General features: G+C 35.3%; 1 protein-coding gene and 1 pseudogene across 2 annotated transcripts; one reads left to right on the forward strand and one right to left on the reverse strand.

The window, feature by feature from the left end:
- Positions 1 to 206: 206 nt before the first annotated feature.
- On the forward strand, positions 207 to 4,203 carry LOC109244829 (ammonium transporter 3 member 1-like). The gene is made up of 3 exons (XM_019411983.1): positions 207 to 800; positions 2,290 to 2,575; positions 3,532 to 4,203. The coding sequence occupies exons 1-3, from the start codon at positions 207 to 209 to the stop codon at positions 4,062 to 4,064; spliced, it is 1,413 nt and encodes a 470-aa protein (XP_019267528.1). The 3' UTR covers positions 4,065 to 4,203.
- Positions 4,204 to 5,137: 934 nt separating this feature from the next.
- Positions 5,138 to 9,986, reverse strand: LOC109244831 (annotated as a pseudogene). The gene is made up of 7 exons (XR_002070730.1): positions 9,903 to 9,986; positions 9,770 to 9,789; positions 7,752 to 7,874; positions 7,515 to 7,614; positions 6,380 to 6,529; positions 5,697 to 5,766; positions 5,138 to 5,610 (listed from the first exon to the last, which is right to left on the reverse strand). The product of XR_002070730.1 is annotated as a serine/arginine-rich splicing factor SR45a-like (transcript).
- Positions 9,987 to 23,873: the final 13,887 nt, after the last annotated feature.

Genomic DNA, 23,873 nt, shown 5'->3' on the forward strand with positions numbered 1-23,873 from the left:
ACCTTTTTCAAAAAAACCAAAAATCTTCCATTTTTCTCTTTCTCTAAATGGCTCCAAATTATTCAAACTTTTTATTATAAATATCTTACCCCCATCAACCTTTCAAAAAAAATTACCAAAACCTTCCCTCTTTATATTTCTCTAAACCAACAACAACAACTGCGCCTCAGTCCCGAACAGGTTGGGGTCGGCAAATTATTTTTTAAATGGATCCAAATTATTCATACCTTCCACAAGGTCTAAAGCCAGATGAATCAACACCACATTGGTTAAGTAAAGGAGATAATGCATGGGAATTAACAGCAGCAGCAATGGTGGGCTTACAAAGTGTACCTGGGCTAGTAATTTTATATGGATCAATGGTTAAAAAGAAATGGGCTGTAAATTCAGCTTTTATGGCCCTTTATGCATTTGCAGCAGTTTTAATTTGTTGGGTTTTATGGGCCCATAGAATGGCATTTGGTACACATTTAATATCTATAATAGGCAAACCAGAACAGGCTATGACTCAAGATTTTTTGCTAACAAAACACTCTAATTATTATATTCCAACAGCAGATTATGTATTTTATCAATTTGCATTTGCTGCTATTACTGTGATTTTATTGGCTGGTTCTTTACTTGGTAGGATGAATTTTTATGCATGGATGTTGTTTGTTCCACTTTGGATTACATTTTCTTATACAGTTGGTGCTTATAGTATTTGGGGTTCTGGATTTCTTGAATCTATTATTGACTTTTCTGGTGGTTATGTGATTCATCTTTCATCTGGAGTTGCTGGATTTACTGCTGCTTATTGGGTAATTTTACTAGACATTCTCTTTACTTTTTTATATTTTGAAAAAATAGAAATCCTATAATTATAGGGGAGCCTTGGAGCAACGGTAAAGTTGTCTTTGTGTGACCTATAGGTCACAGGTTCGAGCCGTGAAATCAGAAACTTGGGCACATGGGAAGAATCACCTAGTGTTTTTATTAGCATTGAAAATGTTTACTATTGTAACTTTTACATAAAAGGACAGCCCGGTGCACTAAGCCCTCACTATGGCGAGGTCCGGGGAAGGGTTGGACCGCAAGGGTCTATTGTACGCAGCCTTACCCTGCATTTCTGCAAGTGGCTGTTTTCACGGCTCGAACCTGTAAGCTCCTGGTCACATTTGAGAAAATAGAAGTTCTACAATTTTACTATGAGTAAATTACAATTTTGAATCATGCTAAAACTATTTTCAAAATCAGTCCATATGATGATATTTGACTGAATACCAAGTTTAAGAAAGAAATAAAGATTTTTACACAAAAACTATATCTGCAATTTGACAATGTATGTGTTGCCCACATGCAGAAGTTGATCCAGCATTTGAATTTTAATGGTTTAAAGTTTGAGTTCATCGAAAATACGGGTTAAAAATTTAAAATTTATTACTTTTTTAGGATTATTTTTTGACATATACATCTATGATCTAAGTAGAAAATGTGGATTCAATTGAACCTACTTCTATCAATATTTAAGCCCGCTCTTTTTTGCGTGTATAACATACCAAAAGTACCTTTATTCGACATGTCAGGTCATATTCTTATAAGAGCATTTCATTAAGTTGTGAAATTGGAAAGCTAAAACTAAGGATCTTCGATATATAGAAAGGTGTTAATTTTTTTGGGACGGATCAAAAGGGAAACTATAGTGTCATATAAAACAAAAATAGGAGTAACAAATAAGATGGCACTCGAAAAGATTTCTCAAACAACAACAACAACAACAACAAACTCAGTGAGTTCCCACAAGTAAGGTCTGGGGAAGGTAGCATGTACACATACCTTACCCCACTCTAAAAGGACAGAGAGGTTGTTTCCATTTCTCAAACTATAGGAAATTATAAAAATCAATTAAAAAGTCTCTAATTCATTATTAAAGGTAAGAAATTTTGTTGGAAGATAGAAATTAGAACAAACAGAAAAAACACTTGCAAACAGTGGCAGATTTAGGGAGCGGAAGGGTGTTCACCCCAACCTCTTTCGCCGACAATGTACATATAAAATAAAATCTGATTTTTACCTCTATATATTATGTTTTGAATCCCCTTAACACACCCTAAAAGCATAGCTTAGTGGTCAAGGTGGTTCAAAATCTTTGTAAGGTCATTGGTTTCATTCCCACTAGCTGTAACCTTCTTAATTTTTTTTCTATTTGAACCCCCTTAGCGGTAATCCTGCCTCCGCCACTGCTTGCAACATTATTTTGAGCTTACATAGGATGATAAAATAATGATTATTGGGATTTGATTGGCATAGGTTGGACCAAGGCATTCACAAGATAGACAACATTTCCCACCAAACAACATAATTCACATGCTTGGAGGTGCAGGTTTTCTTTGGATGGGTTGGACTGGTTTTAATGGTGGATCTCCATTAGCCTCTGATCTAATCACATCATTAGCCATTCTCAATACTCATCTTTGCACTGCCACAAGCTTGTTGGTATGGCTTTCAATGGACATGATATTCTACAATAAAAGTTCTGTAATTGGAGCTGTCCAAGGAATGATCACTGGCCTTGTTTGCATTACCCCTGGTGCAGGTTAGTAGTTACTAATGCAAGTGTTTTAGCTTAAAAATATCAACTTTAATTCTCTTCTAAATGTACAAAATGTCCAAGTAATAGGAAATATTGGGTAAAGTTCACATAAGGTGACTGAACCTTACCCAATATGACAACAACTACCCAGTAGAATCCCACTAGTGGGGTCTGAGGAGGGTAGAATATACGAAGACCTTCTACTGTCAATATAACAATAGAATAAAATATCAACTATTTTGTCACATCGAAGTAACAATAGATTAGCAAAAACTTGAATACCAATACATTGACACAAAGAGGGACCTATTTATAGTGTTGAGGGGTCATCGGACCTCGTAAACTTTGGCAGAAATATTGTATATGAATATGTGCATACCTTGAAAATGATTCTGCAAATAACTTGGCACCCTAAACACTAAAAAGCTTTAGGGGGCACTGGTTGAGCAAAATAGTGATGCCCCCGTTACGTTAAAATCCTGAGCCAGCCTTTGCTTTGACAACCAATGCATAGAGCGAGCGAGTATAAAGAGCTCGGATTATCAAATATGAGCACGTAAGCACCACAACAGCTCATACTACTAATGAATTCAAAGTAAGTCAAAGTCTGCTATATGAATCCTCATTATTTCTATCACCCCATTTAAGCTTATCTCAGCCTAATATCATGAACAAATAAAAATATGAGCATGTTAACACCCTACTCTGGTAATAGAATGAGCAAAATGTCCAAAAAAAATGCTCATCGGCAGGTACTGGCGGAGCCACCTTTAGTCTAAGGGGGTGTCAATTGACACCACTTCGCGGAATATTATAGTGTAGCTTGGTCAAAAAAAATTATGCATATATAATTATATACTATATGTTGAATCCCTTAGCTTTTTCGTGTGTTTACTTCGTTATATTTTGACACCCCTTAGTAAAATTCTTGAATTTGCTGGCTTCGCCATGGTTGGCAGGTATAGTGGAGTCCTGGGCAGCCATACTCATGGGAATCTCATCAGGTTCAATACCCTGGTTCACTATGATGGTTCTGCACAAGAAATCAGCATTTTTCCAGAAAGTCGACGACACATTAGGAGTCTTTCACACACATGCAGTAGCAGGCCTCCTAGGAGGAATCCTCTCTGGATTCTTTGCTAAACCTAAGCTTCTGAGGATGTTTTATGGCTCAGACAAATATGGTCCAGGCTTTCTCTACAGCATAATTGATGGAGACATTAAGCGCGGGATTCGTCAAATGATTTATCAGCTTCTTGGTGCTGCATTTATCACAATATGGAATGTTACCGCTACGAGTTTGATATGTATTTTTGTAAGTCGAATAGTTGAGTTAAGACTACATGAAGATGATCTTGAGATTGGAGATGATGCTGTTCATGGCGAAGAAGCTTATGCTTTGTGGGGTGATGGAGAGAGAGATCCACCTCGCTTTAACAGGACTCCTAAAATCCCTTCTTTTTGCCGACGCCAATATGGAACAACTCAATAGAGAGGCGAATTCAGAGTCTAGAGTATTAAGAACTTGTCATGTTAAGAGGCGAATTCGGAATCTAGAGTATTAAGAACTTGCCATGCTAGAGGAGTATTCGTGGTATTGGAGAATGTGTGAACCCCATCTAATAGTACAATCAAACTTAATGAGGATTTGGTTCATCCAAACACGAATACGTCATGGGCATTCCATCTTTCTATGTTCTACAGATTTTGTTTGCGACAATTGAGAGTGAAAAGATTGTGAATACTCAATCCAAAAGTTTGCTTTTAGTTCAAAACAATCAATATAGAGAATCAAAACTAGTAGGAATATCCACCAAAATCCTTACTCTCTCATCCCTAACCACTCTTCCAAACCACGCAAATTAACTTGTTTGCACATGTGTATTGTCTGATCTATGATAATCAAGCTTTTCCCCTTCCGTAAGGGCATACAGGGAAGAGGGCCCTCAGCTATTGAGAGGATTCCTATTGTCTTTCTTTTATTTACGGGAGTTTCTTGTCCCCACAGCCCCCGGAAGTAAGACCGCCGGTAATCTCTTGAGCGACCACCTTTTTGTAGACCTTTCTCCTATACCATCACCCCTCATAATAACCACATTAAAATGTTTCTCCTCTGTTCACTTAAAACCCCAATGCCTTTCAAGAAATTCCAGGTCTCAATCTCTACTTTCAAATATACATTGATGTTTAAGGTGATTCAGGCCGGCAGTCAGAAAAAATCAAGAGTTCATGCACTGGGTGCCCTAGGTGAAAACTGGTGGTGTGTGCTTGTCAAGGTTGAAGGAAGGAGATGACAATAGAGTCTTGCCTTGTCTGCATGAATTTGATCATGAATGCGTTGATAGGTGGTAAAGACTTTAGGAGCAACCCATCCTTTGACTATTCATGAAAAATCAAAGAAAACAAACTGATGAAATTATCCTTTGACTATTCATGAAAACCCAAAAATAACAAACTGATGAAAAGATCAATTTTCAACTTTCAGAAATTTAAAAACCTCTTCTGCCATAGGAGGTTACTATTACACCCGAAGAGATAAAAAGAGATACAGATGCAAGCATTACGGAAGGAAATCACAATATCATGAATAAGAAAGAAGGCTCTGGCACACATAACCAAGAAAACGACATTGCAAAACACAAATAATACTTGACATAAACAACAGTATAATTTAAACAATCAGCTAGATGCGAGCATATCAGGCACTACAGCACACATACATTCGTTGATTGGTAGCATAAGACCTAAATCTAGTCCAACCAAACGCATAAAGATCCTTACAAACAGTTTTCCCTTGTAATTGGGGTACCAGTAACCAGATGCTTTGTCGACGTCCTCCTATCTACCACCACGAGCATAGTTCCTTTCATAAGGGGAATATGACCTGGATCGTTCCCTTCTTGACCTTCCCCCATAAGGTGAGCGCCTAGGAGAATAATCTCGTCCACCTCGATAAGGTGAACGCCTTGGAGATCTTCTGTGCCCGTAGTCATCACGGCCGCGATACCTACCACGGTCACCTCGGTCACCACGAAAACCTTTGACCATAGAAAAACAATCCTTCAGGACTTCCAATATTTAGCCCAAAATGACAGAAACTAGTAGAAAATGAGAAAAGACTCACCATCACCCCTTGCGTTCTTAAGCCCTAGATAGTGACCAGGCGTTGGAGTCCTCGGGCGTTTCCTCCGAGACTGAAAAATAGACATATGGTTTCATAATCTGAAGTCTAAACACATTCACATTTACATCAAGGAAATAGATGGAATATCTAGACCAGACAATATACTCCTTGTTTGTAGTAAGCATGAAGATAACATTTCTCTAAAATCCAGCAAAGAAAACAGTTGCTTACCTTCCCCTTACATGCTAGGTAAGGAAGTTGGCAAAACAGATAACTATATTCTTTATAAATAAGTATAACATCATGCTAGTCGTACAGTAAAGCAGCTTAGATATTTTGGCATGTTCCATCCAAGCAAAAAATTGTGGGAGACAGAGACCAATGCTGGATTAGATTGTTGATAATGACCGTAGATTAGTTGAGAGTAATTGCTGAGGTTGTATAGATGTTGGACAATATAGTTGCTATGTCTAGTTGATCAGATGCATGTGAAAGCTGTTTTAGCGAGCCATTGGTCAAGCTGAGTGAATATAATGTTGCAGGGGAAGAACAGATCATCTTTGATCGCTGCTGACAAAGCTGATGCAATGTCTTCTGAATATAACCAGAAAACCTCCAAGTTAAGAACACAAAAAAGCAATCTAAATGGACATGGTTCACTAGCTCAATACAAATCAGCTCACCTTCTCCACTGTTATGTAGCGGCCTTCAAGGACAGACTGATTTAGGTGCTTAATGCAACGCTCAGCACCCTCAAGACTATCCATCGTTACAAAAGCAAAACCACGAGAGATGCGGGAACGCGGCTCCACAACCAGGAAAACTGATTTCACCTGGTGGATAGAAAGTAAAAGAAAACACTCAGAGCATGTTCATATATTTGAGAGATGGACAAAGGAAAGTGAATCCAGCCAAAGTGCCACCACCACAATTCATTGGTGTACATAATAAAGACATTACTCGTATTGTCAACTTAAAAAAAACTAAATAAATAAATAAATAAATAAGCGGTTGTTAACAAGAATATCAAAGAACTTTCTTTGGAAACATTAAAATTACACAAATAGGATTATAACGTGAATGCAACCTCTGACTCCTGAGTTTGTGAGATCAGTTCTTAGTAAGACCTCGTTCATCTTCATGTTTTCTTTGGTTGATAACGTAATTCAAAAAAGAATTATTTTCTACGATTCTTGAACTATTCCTGAGCTAAGAAAATCAGATACAGAAGAGAGTGATATTGGGAGCTCCAGACTCTTACAGCAACTCTAACATCATATTATTTCCAATTAATTGCATACCGTTGGTGTTGTGGTAATTGTTCATTTACTCTCATAGTCAACTACACCGTGCATGTATTCTCCATGATAACGACAATGAATAAGCTGACAGAGACTTGATCAGATCTTACGAAATATATCAATCGAGAAAAAGCAAAAAGAGTAAAAGACAAGAGAAAACACAGGGAGATTGGATACCGAGATGTGCCTATCTGAAATTAGATTATTGTCGATTTACAAAAAGTAAAGCCTTCTATTGAGATTTCTCTGATCTCCATCCTCTCTAGCTAATTTCTTTTTGTTTTTGTGCTTATTCAACCCTTTTCAGTGAATTGAAATTATTCTCGGAAGAAAACGAACAAAAGAAAATATATCGCAAAAAAAGATTTATTTTGCAGTTAGTGAAAACCCTTCAAAGCTATGAAATAGGAATAGGAAAGTGCAGAGGGAACTTTTCTTTAACATCCATTTAGGATAGAAATTTGTAGAGCAAAAAAGGATGAATAAGAAACTGACTGGCATACAAGTAAATACCAACCTTTGCCTCCTTTGAGAAATGCTCCTCAAGGTCCCTTTGTGTCACCCTTGTAGATAAACCAGTCACATAAAGTGTGACACCAGGATTAGATGGTTCATCCCTGAATAAGTTATGGAGGAACGAAATTTTAGCAACTTACAACAAGATATTAACACAAAGAAAACATAACACATAGGATATTAAGCAGCACTACAAGAAGAAAGACTTGGGCAGAGAAAAACTCAAGTTCCAACGAACCTCCCATGACTTCTCGACCTTGATCTGGACCTGGATCTTCCTCTAGGCCTTGACCATGATCTAGACCTTGACCTAGATCTAGATCTTGCCTTTTCCTCCCAAGGAGAAGGAGAGCGCGAATACCTAGAAAGTGCAGAAATTGCAACATTAAATCAGTTCAATAACAATCATAAAAACAAACCACATCTTACCAGCAAATGTAGACCAAGAAAATTTAATATTTGAAATAGATGCTACAACAGAAATACTCAGTACTAGCGTGAAATTAGAGAACTCACTTGAATTAGAAAAAGTACAGAAGATGCAACTTCGTAATGGAGTAAATGCTTTTCAGAAATGCTATACTACCATGATTAATCTTAAAAACAATTACTCCTCAATCATGAGCAAGTTAGGGTAAGCTATACAGTTAAGCTTAAGATCATAAGATGAATGACTAAATACCGAAAAGATAGAGCTTGAATTGTATCTAGTGAACACCTTCCATCAATCAATGAAACCAGTTATTTTCAGTCACACCAGTTCCTTGGGGTTTAACGCAAACTCTTCATTCACTTTGAGAGGCAAATTAAAGTAGGATTCATCCTTCCAGTACCATTAACTAAACAGGATATACATCCACCCAAAAAACATGTAGATGTAAGATAGCTACAAAAGCCACTACCAACCAGAAACAATATCCAATTAACAAAAATCTAGCCACTAATTCAAAACTTTTTGCTTCAATATTCCTTATGGTCTACATCTACCTCTTCCTTGAATCTCTCTAACACATTCCTCCACATCATCACAACCATTGCAAGCCTACGTAAGAGATAAGGATTGCAGTAGGCTGAGTGCAGCGTAAAAATAGTATAACTACTCCTCTAAAAGCTAAAGGGCCTTGAGAAAGCAAAATGGATGCAAAGGATTCACATAGTTGACCCCAAAAAATTTCATGTCCATAATTCCTTTTTTTTTCACTAAATTTTTTTCTTCAAGTGTGCCTTTATTCACTTTGACCCACGTTAACTGCACTTTGCGCTAAAAGTCCCATGTACACTTTTAACCCTGATAACACAGGCTCCCGATCCACTGGAAGATATATTAGTCATCTACATCATTAAAATTCCACACAGTCAATCCTGATCCCTCATACACGACCTTCCTTTTTGACAGGTAAATTAAGAATCAAATTCCAAGAGAACCAAAACTATGGTTTTCTAGTCCTATAGTTGAAGATTCAAGTACCATAGGTGGAATAGATCGAGCTGTTCTACCATTTAGTACTATGGCAAATTAGGAAAGAAATGGTTTGAAGGGACAAAGAATGTCAATTTCCTTCTGTCTTGTCATATTACTGCTAGTAGATCTAGATGATAAATGGTAGGGACAAAGGAAGACGGGTTACCTATCACAGAAAGAGCAAATAGAGAAGGGTTCAAATCTGTGGGAAGCAAGGCTAATAACAAACCACACACTCCCATCTGTGGGTCAAATGAAAGCCATGTATCTGCCTAGACAAGCATCTACCTCGCTCGGGAGTAATAAGATACTTCAATAAGAATTAACCATAGCCAATTCTCCATCAGCCAAGTCATCCAATTCAAAGCATCTATATTCAAAGTGGAAAATATATTTTTTATAACCTAGAAATCCCCGAGAGACCATGGTGCACAGTTCGAAACTCGAGAAATCCCCATTCAAGTACCAGGCTTTGTGTGCGATCTTACCACCCGACCAAAATCCTAGGGGCAAAGTAGAAAATACCTTTACATACAGAAAATAACTTTAATATAGCTAAGAAGCATCAAATACAGTAAACAAAAAAATCACAAAAAGCCATCACACAGAAAACAATTAATAGAACCATTTTTCACTTTTCACGTGAAGAAGTAACCCTAAAAAGCACATTCAGCAGCGCGAAACAGATGAGAATTCCTACCTACAAATCAGAAGTGCAAAGCACAGAAAACATCTTCAACAAATATACGAAATGAAAATTAAGGTAAAACGGAGTAAGAGAGATGGTAGAATACCTTTTTCCAGGAGAATCAGCCTGCAAAAAATCATAAACATCTTCAGTTGTTGTATTCGCAATTAATCAGAGAAAATTTCAGATTTATAAATTCATGAGAGATAAATGAGAGAAGAGAGAGTAAGAGCACTTGCCATTTCCGCACAGAAAAGCAAACCCTAAATCGCCAAAACGGGGAGCGTGTTTTTGTGTAAGACCGTTTTTGAAGAAGGTCATGCGTTTTAAGTTTGGTCCCATTTCTCTTTTACAGCGAAAATTACAAGAACAGTCCCTTATGTTTTGAGATAGGTCTATAATAGTCTTTCAAATATACACTTGAACAGATTGGTCTCTTAAATTTATCAAAAGTGAATACTTTTGCTTTCCTATAAGTATTTAACAAATTGTGGTGGTTAGATTTATGGAGAACTATACAAGAAAAAATTTTAATCAGAAACATCATGAACGTCTTGTTATATCCCAAAAATTGCAATGTCAAAAACTAAAACAAACACCGAAAAAATGTCAAAAATAATAAAAATTGTATCTCAATAACTGTGTGAGACACCAGAAATATCTAAGGATAGCATAAACTACACATACATATATAAGTTCTTTAATTTTTTTGTCATAGTTTCTATAAAAATCTAATAATCATTGTTTGTTAAATACTTAACGGATACCAAAATGCTCATTTTAAGCAAACTGATAGAATCAAAATTGATAAATGGTCTTTAACCTACCCCAAATCAAAAGGGACTGTCTTTGTTATTTTCTCTTCTTTTGCACATATTTTATGTTTAATTATTATACAATTGCTAAATAATCTTTAACCTACCCCCAATCAAAAGGGACTACCTTTGTTATTTTCTCTTCTTTTGCACATATTTTATGTTTGATTATTATATAATTTCTAGATAATCATACTTCGGCCTATATTTACAAGAAGTTTAGGTAAATCCATTTAAATTACGTGTATGTCTCTGGCTTCTGTAGAATATTACTTTCCCTATTGACTTCTCGAGGTTGAAATGAAGGAGATTATAAGGCATTACTAAGTAGTTTGTATCTTCCTTCTAAATTACAATTTTATATCATGGTTAAGATGAAATTTTGAATTAATATGCATGTTTTTCTAAAATTAAACCATTGACGATATCAAGTTTTAGAATAATACAAATTAGCATATCAAGAAAAATGAAAAGAATGGCGTTTTGTTGTTTTGTAGGTAATGCTCGTTTGAAGCACGTCAAGGAGCTGAATTTTTTTAAATACAAAATTATTCATGTCCGGATTCTGTTAATATAAATATGACCAAAAAAGGCCTATATTGTTCTCAATGAGAACTATGGAAGGACATAGTTCAAAATAAATATATCATGAAAAATTTTATTTTTATATTGCTGAAGATGCGAGCCAACTTACTAGCATTTTGGCTATCTTATACTATATATTATTTCTCACCAGTAGAAGTACACATTTTTTATCACTGTTGGAAATTGAACTCTTGTATCTTATAATTGTCGCTCATTTCATTAATCTCTTGGCTCACTCTTGAATGATTTGGAAAATCTTTAATTTCTTAAAAATGATTCGACGAGCATAATTTTTTTTTAAGTTTTACATTCCGTGTCCGATATTTATTTTGGGCCCGACTAATCAAGATTTTTGTCGATATTGTTAGGCTTAGTCATTTGCATAGATGTTGTTAGGTTTGTCATTAGCCCGAACTCGTATTTTTTATTTTAGCTGAATAAATTGACGAGTGTGCAAGTTGCTACTGCTAGTGAAAAGTATAAAATAATCATGGCAATGGGTTTGTAGACACAATAGTAGTATCATAGATCAAATTCTAGCTGGAGTTGATCGGTTAGGAAAACGGATTTAGATTCTAAACTTTTTTCCCTTCCTTTCCTTTTTTTTTTTTTGGTTATAATTCTTACGGAGGACTGAAGTCTTTCTTCAATCTAACCATCCGATATTCGGAATTCACTGACACAATTAATTTAATGCTATTGTAGGTATGTAGTGGTGAGAAGAATATTGTTAGGCAAAATACATACTTTACTCATCGACCTTGTACCCAAATCCCTCTTAATACCTGTTAAATGCGGGAATAATATTGCACACCAAAACTTTTAAAGGTGTGTCAATTACACACCACTTCGATGTTTGACCACATCTGCTTAAAGATTGCTATAACACGCGCCAATCAGCATCTGACACAAATCGAGAAGAAAAAAAACTGAAAAATAAAACCTCTGTCCCCCCGCCCCCCCCCCCCCAACCCCTCTCCTCAATCTTACCCAAGAAAAAAAATTCGAAAGGAACCCCCCCCCCCCCCCATCTTCCCAACCTCATCATCTTCTCCGCCACCACCATACTACCACCAACCCTTCCACCGCAAGCACCTTCTTCCCAAACTATAGATTCAATTCTTTGCCGATTAACAAGTTTTAACAACATTCATCACAAATCCTTATACAAATTTCAAATTCATGTTCAAACCCAAAGCTTCAAACTTGTTAATGGTGTTTTTTTAATTTTATCAAAATTAATCACCAAATTTTCAGCATATTTTTAGTAAATTTTTACTCAACAATAATCACGAATTCAAATTAATTTTCTAGATCATGGAGTACCAAAATCAACAAGACCCGATTAAATTTTCAAGCTTTTCAAAAGGTCAATAATTGTGATTTTTACAAGACCCAATAGCTCCCCTTCTTCTTCTTCTTCTTTTTCTTCTTCTTCTTAGTCATGGGGGTTGGAGAGGCGAAACATGAGGGGGCAGACAAAACTAGGATGGGGATTGGGAAAGAAGACGAACAGGGAGGGGGGGAGCGCTGGGGTTTGGGTTTGAGAAAGAAGACATGGGTTGATATTTTTTTTTTCTTTAATTTAAAAAGAAAATAGTTAAAAAACGGAAAAATTAAAATAAAAACTTAATTTCACATGACTTTTTTAGTTTTCACGCGCCTCTTTTACGTGTAATACACGCGTGTGACATATGTCAAAAGAGGTGTGTAATTGACACACTTTTAAAAGTTTTGGTATGCAATACTATTCCCGTATTTAACAAGTGTGTAAGAGGAATTTGAGTGCAAGGTCGATATTGAATTCGGATACCGGGTCGCTTTATGTGGGCTGGACCACCGTATTTGGGGAGAGATAGAATTTAGGAATAAAATAACTTCTCTAGATAAGTTACTACACGTTTAGGTGTAGTTGAGAGCAGTTAATTCCTTTCTCTTTAAAAATTGATTTAGTCTTCTTCCTCAGATGGGTAAGAACGAACAACAAAAAAGGAATTACTCTCCCTTCCTCTTTAATCTTCTTCTTCCTTAACAGAGAAGGTTTTTTTTTCTTCTTTTTGCAAAACACACAAAAAAAAAAGATATTTAGTTTGTATAACTAAAGTTTATTTTCCAAGAGAATCAAAGTTGGACTTAGGTGTAATTTTTTTGGGTTGTGATTTTACTCCGTTGCATAACATGTAATGATTCTAATTTTGTTCTTACTATATTTATTTAACAATGGTATCAGAGCATTCGTTTTGTTTTCTGTTTATATGAATACACTGTCAAAGTTTATACGCTTCTTAAAGTAAATTCGTTGTTTCCCTATTTTTTATGGATAAACTACTGTAAAGAAAAATATTTTAAGAAAATAATCTTATTGCAGTTCCAAAACTAAATTGGATGTGTCGGTGTTTGGCCTTAAAGCAAGACTAGATTTTATCTTCATTCCATTCTAATATACTAGTGGCGCTGCTCTGAAATTCTTTTGGGTTTGATAGAATTTTCAGCGTTAAATTTCATAATATTGTTAAGTTAAAGTTTAGACCCCACATTGATTATAAATTTTTATAAAGTATATTTGAATATGTGGGTGTTCTTTGACCATTGTTTTCTAAATAATGCCGAAAGGCTAATACTAAATTATATTCTTTCAGAACTTTGGAATATTTTTTTGTTCGTTGACGACAAATACCGAAACATAATATTCGGCCAATATCAGTTTGTTCTATGTGGACACCAAAATGGCAGTGTTTGTAAATAATTGTCTTTTAGTTTTTTGTTTTTATGGTTTGGTTGATATTGTTCAAAGAAGACAAGGTAAAAATATACAGAATCTTTTATATTGGGACAAGATTCTGAGATAGTGAATGATTATTGAAAACCAGAATATGAATTGTTACTTATTTAAAGTAATGATTATAAGAACTTCAGCATTCTTAGTATGAAAAATTAGTTTAGTCATAATCCCTCGATTGATATTCTTCTACGAGTTGATTGTGATATTTTTTGTCATATTGAATGATAGTTACCATTCTTATTATTATCATGTTCCTATTTTAGATATGTCTGGACGAGAACAAACTCGAATTACTCCAAGTGGGAGTTCACGAAGTCGAGCAAGGGGACAACGTAAAAGGATGCGTCGTTGCAGGATTTATTTCTGTAATGTTTCATATTTGAAGTCTGAAATCATCAGGAATGTCCCAAGAGCGAGGCAAAATGAGTTAAGGGAACGAATGTTGACCGGAGGGAAGGAGAAGAAATTTAGGGAATTTAAGAAATTTAAAATGGGCATTGATGCTTTCATTCCTGAACATGTACACTTTTTCAGTTAAAAAGAGCTGAATTATCTAATTACATTGAGATTACTGATTGGGAAGCATTAGCTGTTTTAGCGGAATCTATTCGATAGCCTTGGGGTGAAGTTTTAACTGACATTTATCATGATATTTGGCCTAGTGACACTGTTATTATGTATTTTATTTCAATGAAATTTAAATTTTATAATTTGTGTGACAAGTTACATATATAATTATTATTTTATTTTGTAATGGATTGAGACTTGAAATGAAGCACACACTAAGAAGTGATTTAATATTAATTAAAATATTCAGTTATAGATGATGAAAGAAAACGTAGTGACATTTCGATTCTATACTAAATTTAAAATAAATATTATAATTAAGTTGCTTCAGTGTGTAATCACATGCATAAATTGACTAAAGTATATATTAATAAGTTAAACTTGTAAATTTGTCTCTATTAACAAACATGGCATCAAAAAGTATCATTGCTGACTTGAACAACGGTAATAAACTGAATGGTGAAAATTACGACATCTAGAGTCGTAAGATATGGTATGTACTCGAAGAGCAAGATGCTCTTGAAATTATTAACCATGTTATGGTCACTCAGAGGAGGGTAACACTGCTCAACATTAGGAGGGATCTGAAAACTTACAATATTTGAAAAAGAAAGATGCCACTGCACGTGGAATTATTGTAAGTTCAGTTACTGGTGATCTCGTCCACAAATGTGAGTAATATCCTACTACTCAAGCCATTTGGGCACATCTAAAAGATAGCGGTACAACTGTGACTCGCGTTAGACAGTTGATAATCAAGTTTGACACGTACAAAAAAGCTGCATGATCACAGTTTCAAGCAACATCTTAGGGTGATGTCAAACATGATTGCTCGACTCAAAAGTGCTGGTCATGTTCTCTCTGATGAGCAGCAGGTTGATGCACTTATCCGGTGTCTTCCCAATAATTTGAAACATTCGAAGGTTAATTTGACCCACAATGATAGCATTAAAACTTCTGCGGATGTTGCATGTCATGTGGACCTTGAAGACGAGCGGCTTGGTGCTGCTAAAGCTAAGGAGACCGGAGAAGGATTCTCCCATAAAAGAAACAAGCTAAATTCCAAGAAAGAAAACGGTTCTACTAGAAGAAAGACAAGAGTAAGATGAAGTGCTACAATTGTCAAGTTCAGGTCATTTTTCTCGTGAGTGCATGAGCCAAAAAAGGCAGTATTTCAAAATGCATCTCTAAGTGATATATATGTTTCTATCACTGTTTACTAACTGAATCTTATACTAGGTGGATTGTACATTCAAGGGCCACCGACTATGTGAGACGTGATACAGTAGATTTTATAGAGTTTTGTCGAGTTTCACTTGGATTAAGGCATATATATGTGAGAAACAATTTAAAGTTTGAAGTCAAAGGAATATATACTTGCATAATAGACATGCGTGGTGACCGATCTTTGATGTTGCATGACGTCCTATATGTTCCAGAGAATCGACGAAACAAAGTGTTTGTATATGTTCTTCTAGATTTAGATTTCAATTTGAACTATAGTCACAGTGGTCTTAGAATTACTCTAGGCAATATTTTTATATAGTTTTTGACATCGTTATGATGGTTTTATTGTGTTAGATTGTAATTCTTCTACGTATAACTAATATGTTGGCCGTTGTGTTATGGCATATTATTATAGTAATAATAATGTTGATATTATTACATGGCATGCAAGATTAGTTCACACGAGGTATGATCGAATGAATAGATTAGCTAAGAAAGGACATTTAGGGTCTTTCTCTAAAATTGAAACGTCAACTTGTGAAAATTGTCTTGCTGGAAAGATTACACGTAAACCATTTAGAAAGGCTAAGAGAGTTGTTTTTTATTGCAATTAATCCATTCTGATTTATGTGGTCCAATGAATGTGAGGGCTAGGTCTGGTGCTTTATATTTCATTACGATTATTGAGGATTTCATGCGCTTTGCTTATGTCTATTTGATTTCTCATAAATCTGAAGCACTAGAATGCTTTAAGAAATATTTGAATGAAGTTGAGAATCAATTAGATAGAAGGATTAAGACCTTAAGAATAGATAAAGGGCATGAATATCTATCAAAATAATTTGACGAATTGTGTAATGAAAAGGGCATCACCAAATAGTTAACTATTCCTTACACACCTCAACAAAATGGTGCAGCAGAAAGGAGGAATATAGCATTATTAGACATGATAAGGTCCATGACGGCGCAGACAAATTTACCTATCTCATTTTGGGGAGATGCGTTATTGACTGCAGCCTACATATTGAACAAAGTGCCTTCTAAATCAATTTCTTCCACTCCTTATGACTTATGGACTGGTCTTAAACCAAACTTAAATGATTTACGGCCTTTGGGATTGTTTTGCATGTGTAAAAGATTTCTTTAGCAAGTTTGGTTAATTAGGTCCAAAAGGCAAGAAATGTATCTTTATAAGATATTCAGAACACTACAAAGGGTATGTGTTCATTAGTGAATTAGAGGATGAAAGTTTTACTGAAATTGAATCACGAGATGTCACATTTCTGGAAAATGATTTTCGAAAGAAGGGCGAGGTAAAGAATGGAGAGCCTATGAAATGTTGAATTCAGATAGTTAGCAAGTGTCTTCTGATACAGTTGATAATTAAATCGATCAAGATCTTGGTCTTGATCCAAGTGGGAGTGGGGGAGTTCTCAAGCCCAAAATCCTCCTAACGAATTTGAATTTCAACTACGAAAGAGTACCAGAAAAAATATACCTGTTTAACCAAAAAATAGAATTTCAGTTAAAACTAGAAATTAAGAGAAAAAATCGGGTTACTGATAATCAGGAGACGAAAAGAATAAAGAATTTAGGAGAATAATAAAGCAGTAAATAAGTTTGTATTTCAATGTAATCTCAATGATATCTCGTGTCCTACAGATGTTGTGACTTTCTCCTTTTATAGTTAATTCTAAGAGAAAGTGTAATGCCTTTGTCTTAATGAGGCAATTATGAGCAATAAATGACATTAAAAGAAACGTTACTCAATTATTCTTGTTAAATACAAATTCTCTAACGTATTTGGCATTTAATGTTGAATTTGGACTCTTTTACGCTATCAGATTCATGTCTTCAATTCCTTCTGATCTTCGAGCTTTAAATGACTCGAACAGGTACGAGTCTCGTTTCATCTGAATAATAGCTCGTGCCTTTAAATATCTTCTCTCCAGCATCTGTTGTTGCTCGTGCCTTCTAACTGATTACCATGCTCTGACTATTTGACCGGTCCACGTGTCATGACACGTCATCTTCAATATTTAAATTCAGTTTTTTCCCAATACAATACCCACACGTACTTACGAGATTGAAGATTACGTTTTCTTTGTATCTCCCACTGAATGGATGGAGCCAAAGTGTGTGACTGAGGCATTATCGTTCCCTGAAAAATATAAGTGAATGGAGTAATGAAAGAAGAAATAGAGTCCATGAAAACTAAAAAAGTCTAGGATCTAGTTGATTTCCCCCTGGGCATAGAGCCACTGGAAAAAAATGGATTCTCAAAGTTAAATGCAAAACGGAAGAGTCAATATAAGTATACAAGGTTCGATTGGTAGCAAAAGGTTTTACTCAAGAAGCTAGAATAGATTATGAGGAAACATTTTCACCAGTTGTGAAGTTTACCTCGATTCGTTTACTTTTGGCTATTGTTACACGTTTGGATTTGGAATTACACCAAATGGACGTGAAGATAACTTTTCTCAATGGAGAACTAAATGAGGAAATCTACATGGAACAACCTGTATGATTCATCATTAAAGGCCAAAAAAAGATCTATTTATGGCCTGAAGCAGTCTTCGAGGAAGTGGTATTTGAAATTTCATAAATAGGTGATTTTATATGATTTCACCGTGATCAATGAAGATCTTTGCAATTATGTGAAGAAGTACAATGAGATGTTTGTAATTCTTTCTCTTTACGTGGACGATATTTTATTGGCCGAAAATAATTTAGTTGAAAACTATCAATTCATGGCTTTCAGAGTCATTTGACATGAAAAATATGGGTGAGGCAGACTATATTCTTGGTGTTAAGATCCAAAGAGATCGTTCCAAAAAGTTATTGAGTCTAACTCAAGAAACCTATATAAAGAAAATTTTGGAGCGTTTTCGCATGAATAGTTGCAAATCCATGGATACTCCTATAGCGAGAGGTGAAACTTTAAGCCATGAAATGTGTACAAAGACTTAAAATAAAAAGGAAGACATGTCTCGAGTTCCGTATTCAAGTGATGTCGGGAGCTTGATGTACGCAATGATGTGTATTTGCCCAAACATTTGTTATGTCTTAGGTCAGGTTAGCAGGTATCAATCCAATCCTAGAAGAGATCATTGGAAAGTTATGAAGAGAATTTTCAGATGCCTGAAGGGAACTGCAGATTATTCACTATGTTATAGTGAAAATGATTTATATTTGACAGGATATACAGATGCTGATTGGGCTGGTGACCGGAATGATAGAAAATCAATATCCGATTATGTTTTCTTACTAAATGGTGGTGCTATTTCATGAGAAGTAAGAAACAATCTTGTACATCCCTTTCGCCGATAGAAGTTGAGTCTGTGGCTTGTGTGTCTGCAGTACAAGAATTTGTTTGGTTGAAGAGATTCTTTGAGCATTTGGATATTACAAAGAACTCTTTGGGTCCCATGGCTGTATATTGTGATAGTCAAGCGGCTATTGCATACACAAAATATCCTAAGTATCATAGCAAGACCAAACACATTGACATCAATTATAACTTTGTGAGAGACATGGTAGCAAGTGGAGAGATAAAATTACAATATATTCCTACGCGAAGCATGATAGCTGATCTTTTTACAAAGGCGATATCTAAAGACCTGTTTGAGAAACTATGGCTCTAGGTTTTCGAAGGATATGAAGTTATGAACATATTTATGTATTTTAAATAGACTTGATTATTAATGTGCTCATCAATATTTGACTTTTGAATTTATGCTTATATCTCGTATGCATGTGATGATAATTTTAAAGTGTGTCGAATAAGTCACAAGATTGGCTCTCTCACACGAGCAATCGCCTCGTACGTTAAGAATCGTGAAGAGATGAGACCTTATAGAACCTTGGATAATGCGAGGTTATATTTAGTTGTAAAGTTCGGTCTTGACGGTTAGTCAGACTTACGAATTTTACCATTTGATTATGACTTGTTTTGTAAGCCAGATGCGAGAGTCTCCAAAAGGTTGGATTTGAGAATTATTGAAGTGACAAACCCAGGTTAGACATTGAAGGTGTCTAGACCAAGATCTGTACGGTGTTGAATGATTAAAAGAATAAGATACACGCACCAATATAAGGTGATAACACTGTAACATGTGTTTCATACCACGTGTGCTATCGATCAGTGCGATAACAGAAGAATGAATCCCTGCTTCTTCATTGTGTGAGATCCCCAAAAAGTTATATTAACTTTTATTGGAATATCCTTTGACCTTTTACTGTCTCTTGAAGTGACAATCAGTACTGTTACTTTAGCATGTCACTAATAGCCATGAGTGACTCAAAAATACAGTGCATGACTAGGAAAGCAGTTGATCTGGAATGGAAGGATTCGAGTTGAAAGGGAAGACAACTAAGAATAGGTTGACCATTACACTTACCATGAGTGTATCAAGTGTAATTACGGATGCAAAGTTAAACATGAACTCGAGTTCACCTCTTTCGAGGATGATAGATCGAGTAACTAGCTACTAGAGTGGAGGGTGATGTATGGGGTATAACGAGTAATAAGATCCTCATGTTAGTAGTGAATCCTTTCTGATCATGATCAGATTTCTACGTAGAGTTTTAGAATAACCTTAATAGGTTTGAAATATATTATAGCTCTTGATGCTCGCAAGTCACACAAACTACTTGTCTATATGCACTAAGTGTGTTATTTATTCATGATACTGGTTTGAGTCCAGCCCATTATGAACGAAGTGAGAGATGTTGGATATTGAATTTGGATACCGGATCGCTCTATGTAGGCTAGCCCAACCCATTTTGGAGAGAGATAGAATTTTGGAATAAAATAACTTCTTTGGAGAAGTTACTACATGTTTAGGTGTAGTTGAGAGCAGTTTTCCCATAGCAGTTAATTCCTTTCTCTTTAAAAACTTACTTGGTCTTATTCTTCATATGGGTAAGAACCAACAACAAAAAAGGAATTACTCTCCCTTCCTCTTTAATCTTCTTCTTCCTTAACAGAGAGATTTCTCTTCTTCTTTTTGCAAAACACACAAAAAAGAAAGACATTTAGTTTGTGTAACTAAATTTGTTTTCCAAGAGAATCAAAGTTGGACTTAGGGGCAATTTTTTTTACGTTTGTTTAACAATAACTAATAAAAATATAATTGTAATTTTTATTAATATTATTTCACCATATAATAATAAAACACAAAAAAGATCGTCAATATAGAGATCCTTATTGGGGCAATTAAATAGAAATACATTTTTAAAGAAGACTCGAAAAACAAACAACAACAACAACAATAATATACTCGTATAGTCCTACAAGTGAGGCTAGAAGGATAGCGTGGATGTATATCTTACCCCTACATTGTGAAGGTAAAAATACTATTTTCGATAAACACTCAGCTCAAGGAAAGCATATTCACAATAGTTTAAAAAAAAATAGTTGTGAAGAAGCCATTGGAATGAGAAGCAGTAGCCACAACCAGAAAATAATATAACCGAAGCAAAAAAAAATAACAGGTAGTAATACAAATTTAAGAATATAAAATACTAGACTACACTAGTACTACAGGCATGGCAAAACAATACAGGTATGAAAGAGAAATACGCTCGATTACTTACTAATTTTCTCGATTTCCATACCCTCCTATCAAGGGTTATGCCTTCGGTAAGTTGATAATGCGTCATGTCCTGCTTAATCACCTTGCCCAATACTTCTTCGGCCTATATCTACCTCTCATTGACCCTACCATACCCAAAACCTCTCACACCTCCTCATATGCGCATCTATGCTTCTCCTTTTCACGTGTCCGAACCATCTCAGCCTCGCTTTCCGCATCTTGTCCACCACAAAGGTCACTCCTACCTTGTCCTAAATATATTCATTCTTAATCATATCTCTCCTAGTATGCTCATACATCCATCTCAACATCCTCATTTCTGTTACTTTTATTTTCTAAATATGAGAGGTCTTGATTGACCAACATTCCGCTCCGTATAATATATTCGATCTAACAACAACTTTATAGAACTTAAATTTAAGTGTAAGTGGTACATTCTTATCACACAAGATATCATATGCGAGTCTCTATTTCATCCATTTTGTTCCATTACGATGTACGACATCATCGTCAATCTTCTCATTACCTTGGATTATTGACCCAAGATACTTCAAACTTCCTCTTTGGAATGACTGTGTATCCAACCTCACTTCCATGTCAGCCGCCCGAGTTACTCAATGAACTTGCATTTTAAAGTATTCTGTTTTAGTCATGTTTAATCTAAAAATCTTTAGACTCCAGTGTATTCCTCCAAACTCTAGCCAACGTTAACTCCGCCATGTGTCTCGTCAATCAATAGTATGTCATATGTAAATAATATGCACCAAGGTACCTCCATTGAATGTGTCGCATCAACTTATCCATCACCAAAACAAATAAGAATGGGTTGAGAGTTGATCTCTGGTGTAACCCCCATGACTGGGAGGTATCTAGAGTTCAATCTAACTGTCCTTACACGAGTCTTGATTCTATCATACATGTCCTTAATTGCCCTAGTGTATGCAACAAGTACACCTCGAGCATCTAAACATATCCATAGGACCTCACTTGGGACTTTGTCATGAATTTTTTCTAGGTCGATGAATATCATACATAAGTCCCCCTTCCTCTTCGTATACCGCTTCACCAATCTCCTAACAAGATGAATGTCTTTTGTAATCGATCGTCCCGATATGAATTCGAACTGATTCTTGAAAATAGACACATCCCTCGTCACCGTCGTCTCCTCCACCATCTCCCAAAAACATTCTTAGTGTGGCTTGATAGCTCTATAGTTATTGCAAAGGAAGACTCGAACCCATGAGGAATAAAATAGGAAAGAAAAACTTCGCATAACGATATAATAATATTTTAGGCCAAAATTTACTTATTGTTTCCATTTCTTCCTAATTAATTGACAGTTTAAGTACACTTTAGTAAGCGGCCATTCATGAAATTGAAGCCACAACTGGAAAAGTATTTTTTATATGAATATTCAGATAATTAATACATAATTTTTGTTTGCTAGATGAACCATCGTATTGTTGATATTAATTTATTTTATAATTAATACAATTGCCATGTAAAACTCTACATAATAAAAAAATAATTTGTCTTATGCATCGTGAGAGAGAATCAGAAAGTATGCACCCAAAAACATGGCCTAATGATTAACAAAGTTGTCGTAGTTTTAACTTCTAAAGGAAACAAAAGGGGTCAATTGGTACAATGGGTAAGTAAAAACGAATAAATGACCCCGTGATAAAAAATTAGCACTACTTCCTTGTTTGGTTACTAATCTTGGGATATGTTATCCTGAAATTAAAAATAATACCAGGATAATTTAGAATAATTTATACCTGCGAAAGGGTGGAATAGTAAGTCCAAGATAAATTATTCTATGATAAAGCAGTAAAACCGATAATCCCAGTATTGATACAACGTACAAAATAATCAATAAAAAATAATATTAAGATAACTAATCACAGTATAATTAATCCCAATATAACTAATTCGAGCATAACTTGTCTTCAAAATTACCAGGTACTTAATGGTGAGAGATACAAAAGTGCAAGAGAAATGAAATTGTCTTATGAGTAGCTTATTTGGTTAAGCTTTTGAAAAGTCTAAAGTTGTTATGAAACAATAAAAGACGAAGAAGAATATTGCAGAGAAAAGTAGGGAGAGAGAATTCTTATTGATTTGGGATGAATTACAATAGAATAGAACCCTCTATTTATAGGGAGAGAGTGACTTAGCCACCAAATAATAGACCCTAGAATCTCTCTAAATATAGACATTCACCATAAATAAAATTCTATTTATAACACTCCCCCTTGAATGTCTATTCAACAAATAATGTGTCTCGTTAAAACTTTAACTAAAATGAAACCCAGTGGAAAAAAAAATTCTAGAGAAGGAAAAAGAGTACACATATCTAACAACACGCCTTTTGGTTGCCTCGTTAAAAACCTTGCAAGGAAAATCCAGTGGGACAAAACCTTGTAAGGAAAAAAAGAGTGCAACGCATATTAACTCCCCCTGATGAGAGCGTCAATTCACATCCTTGAGCCTTCGCATTCCAATGTTGTGTACTAGCTTCTTGAAGGTTGACGTCGACAGAGATTTGATGAATAAAATAGCCATATTAACTTCAATGAATATGTTGCACCTTGAAAATCCTCGCAATTACATTATCATGCTTATAATTATAACAAG

Source organism: Nicotiana attenuata, unplaced genomic scaffold (genome assembly GCF_001879085.1).
Source record: "Nicotiana attenuata strain UT unplaced genomic scaffold, NIATTr2, whole genome shotgun sequence".
Lineage (NCBI taxonomy): Eukaryota > Viridiplantae > Streptophyta > Magnoliopsida > Solanales > Solanaceae > Nicotiana > Nicotiana attenuata.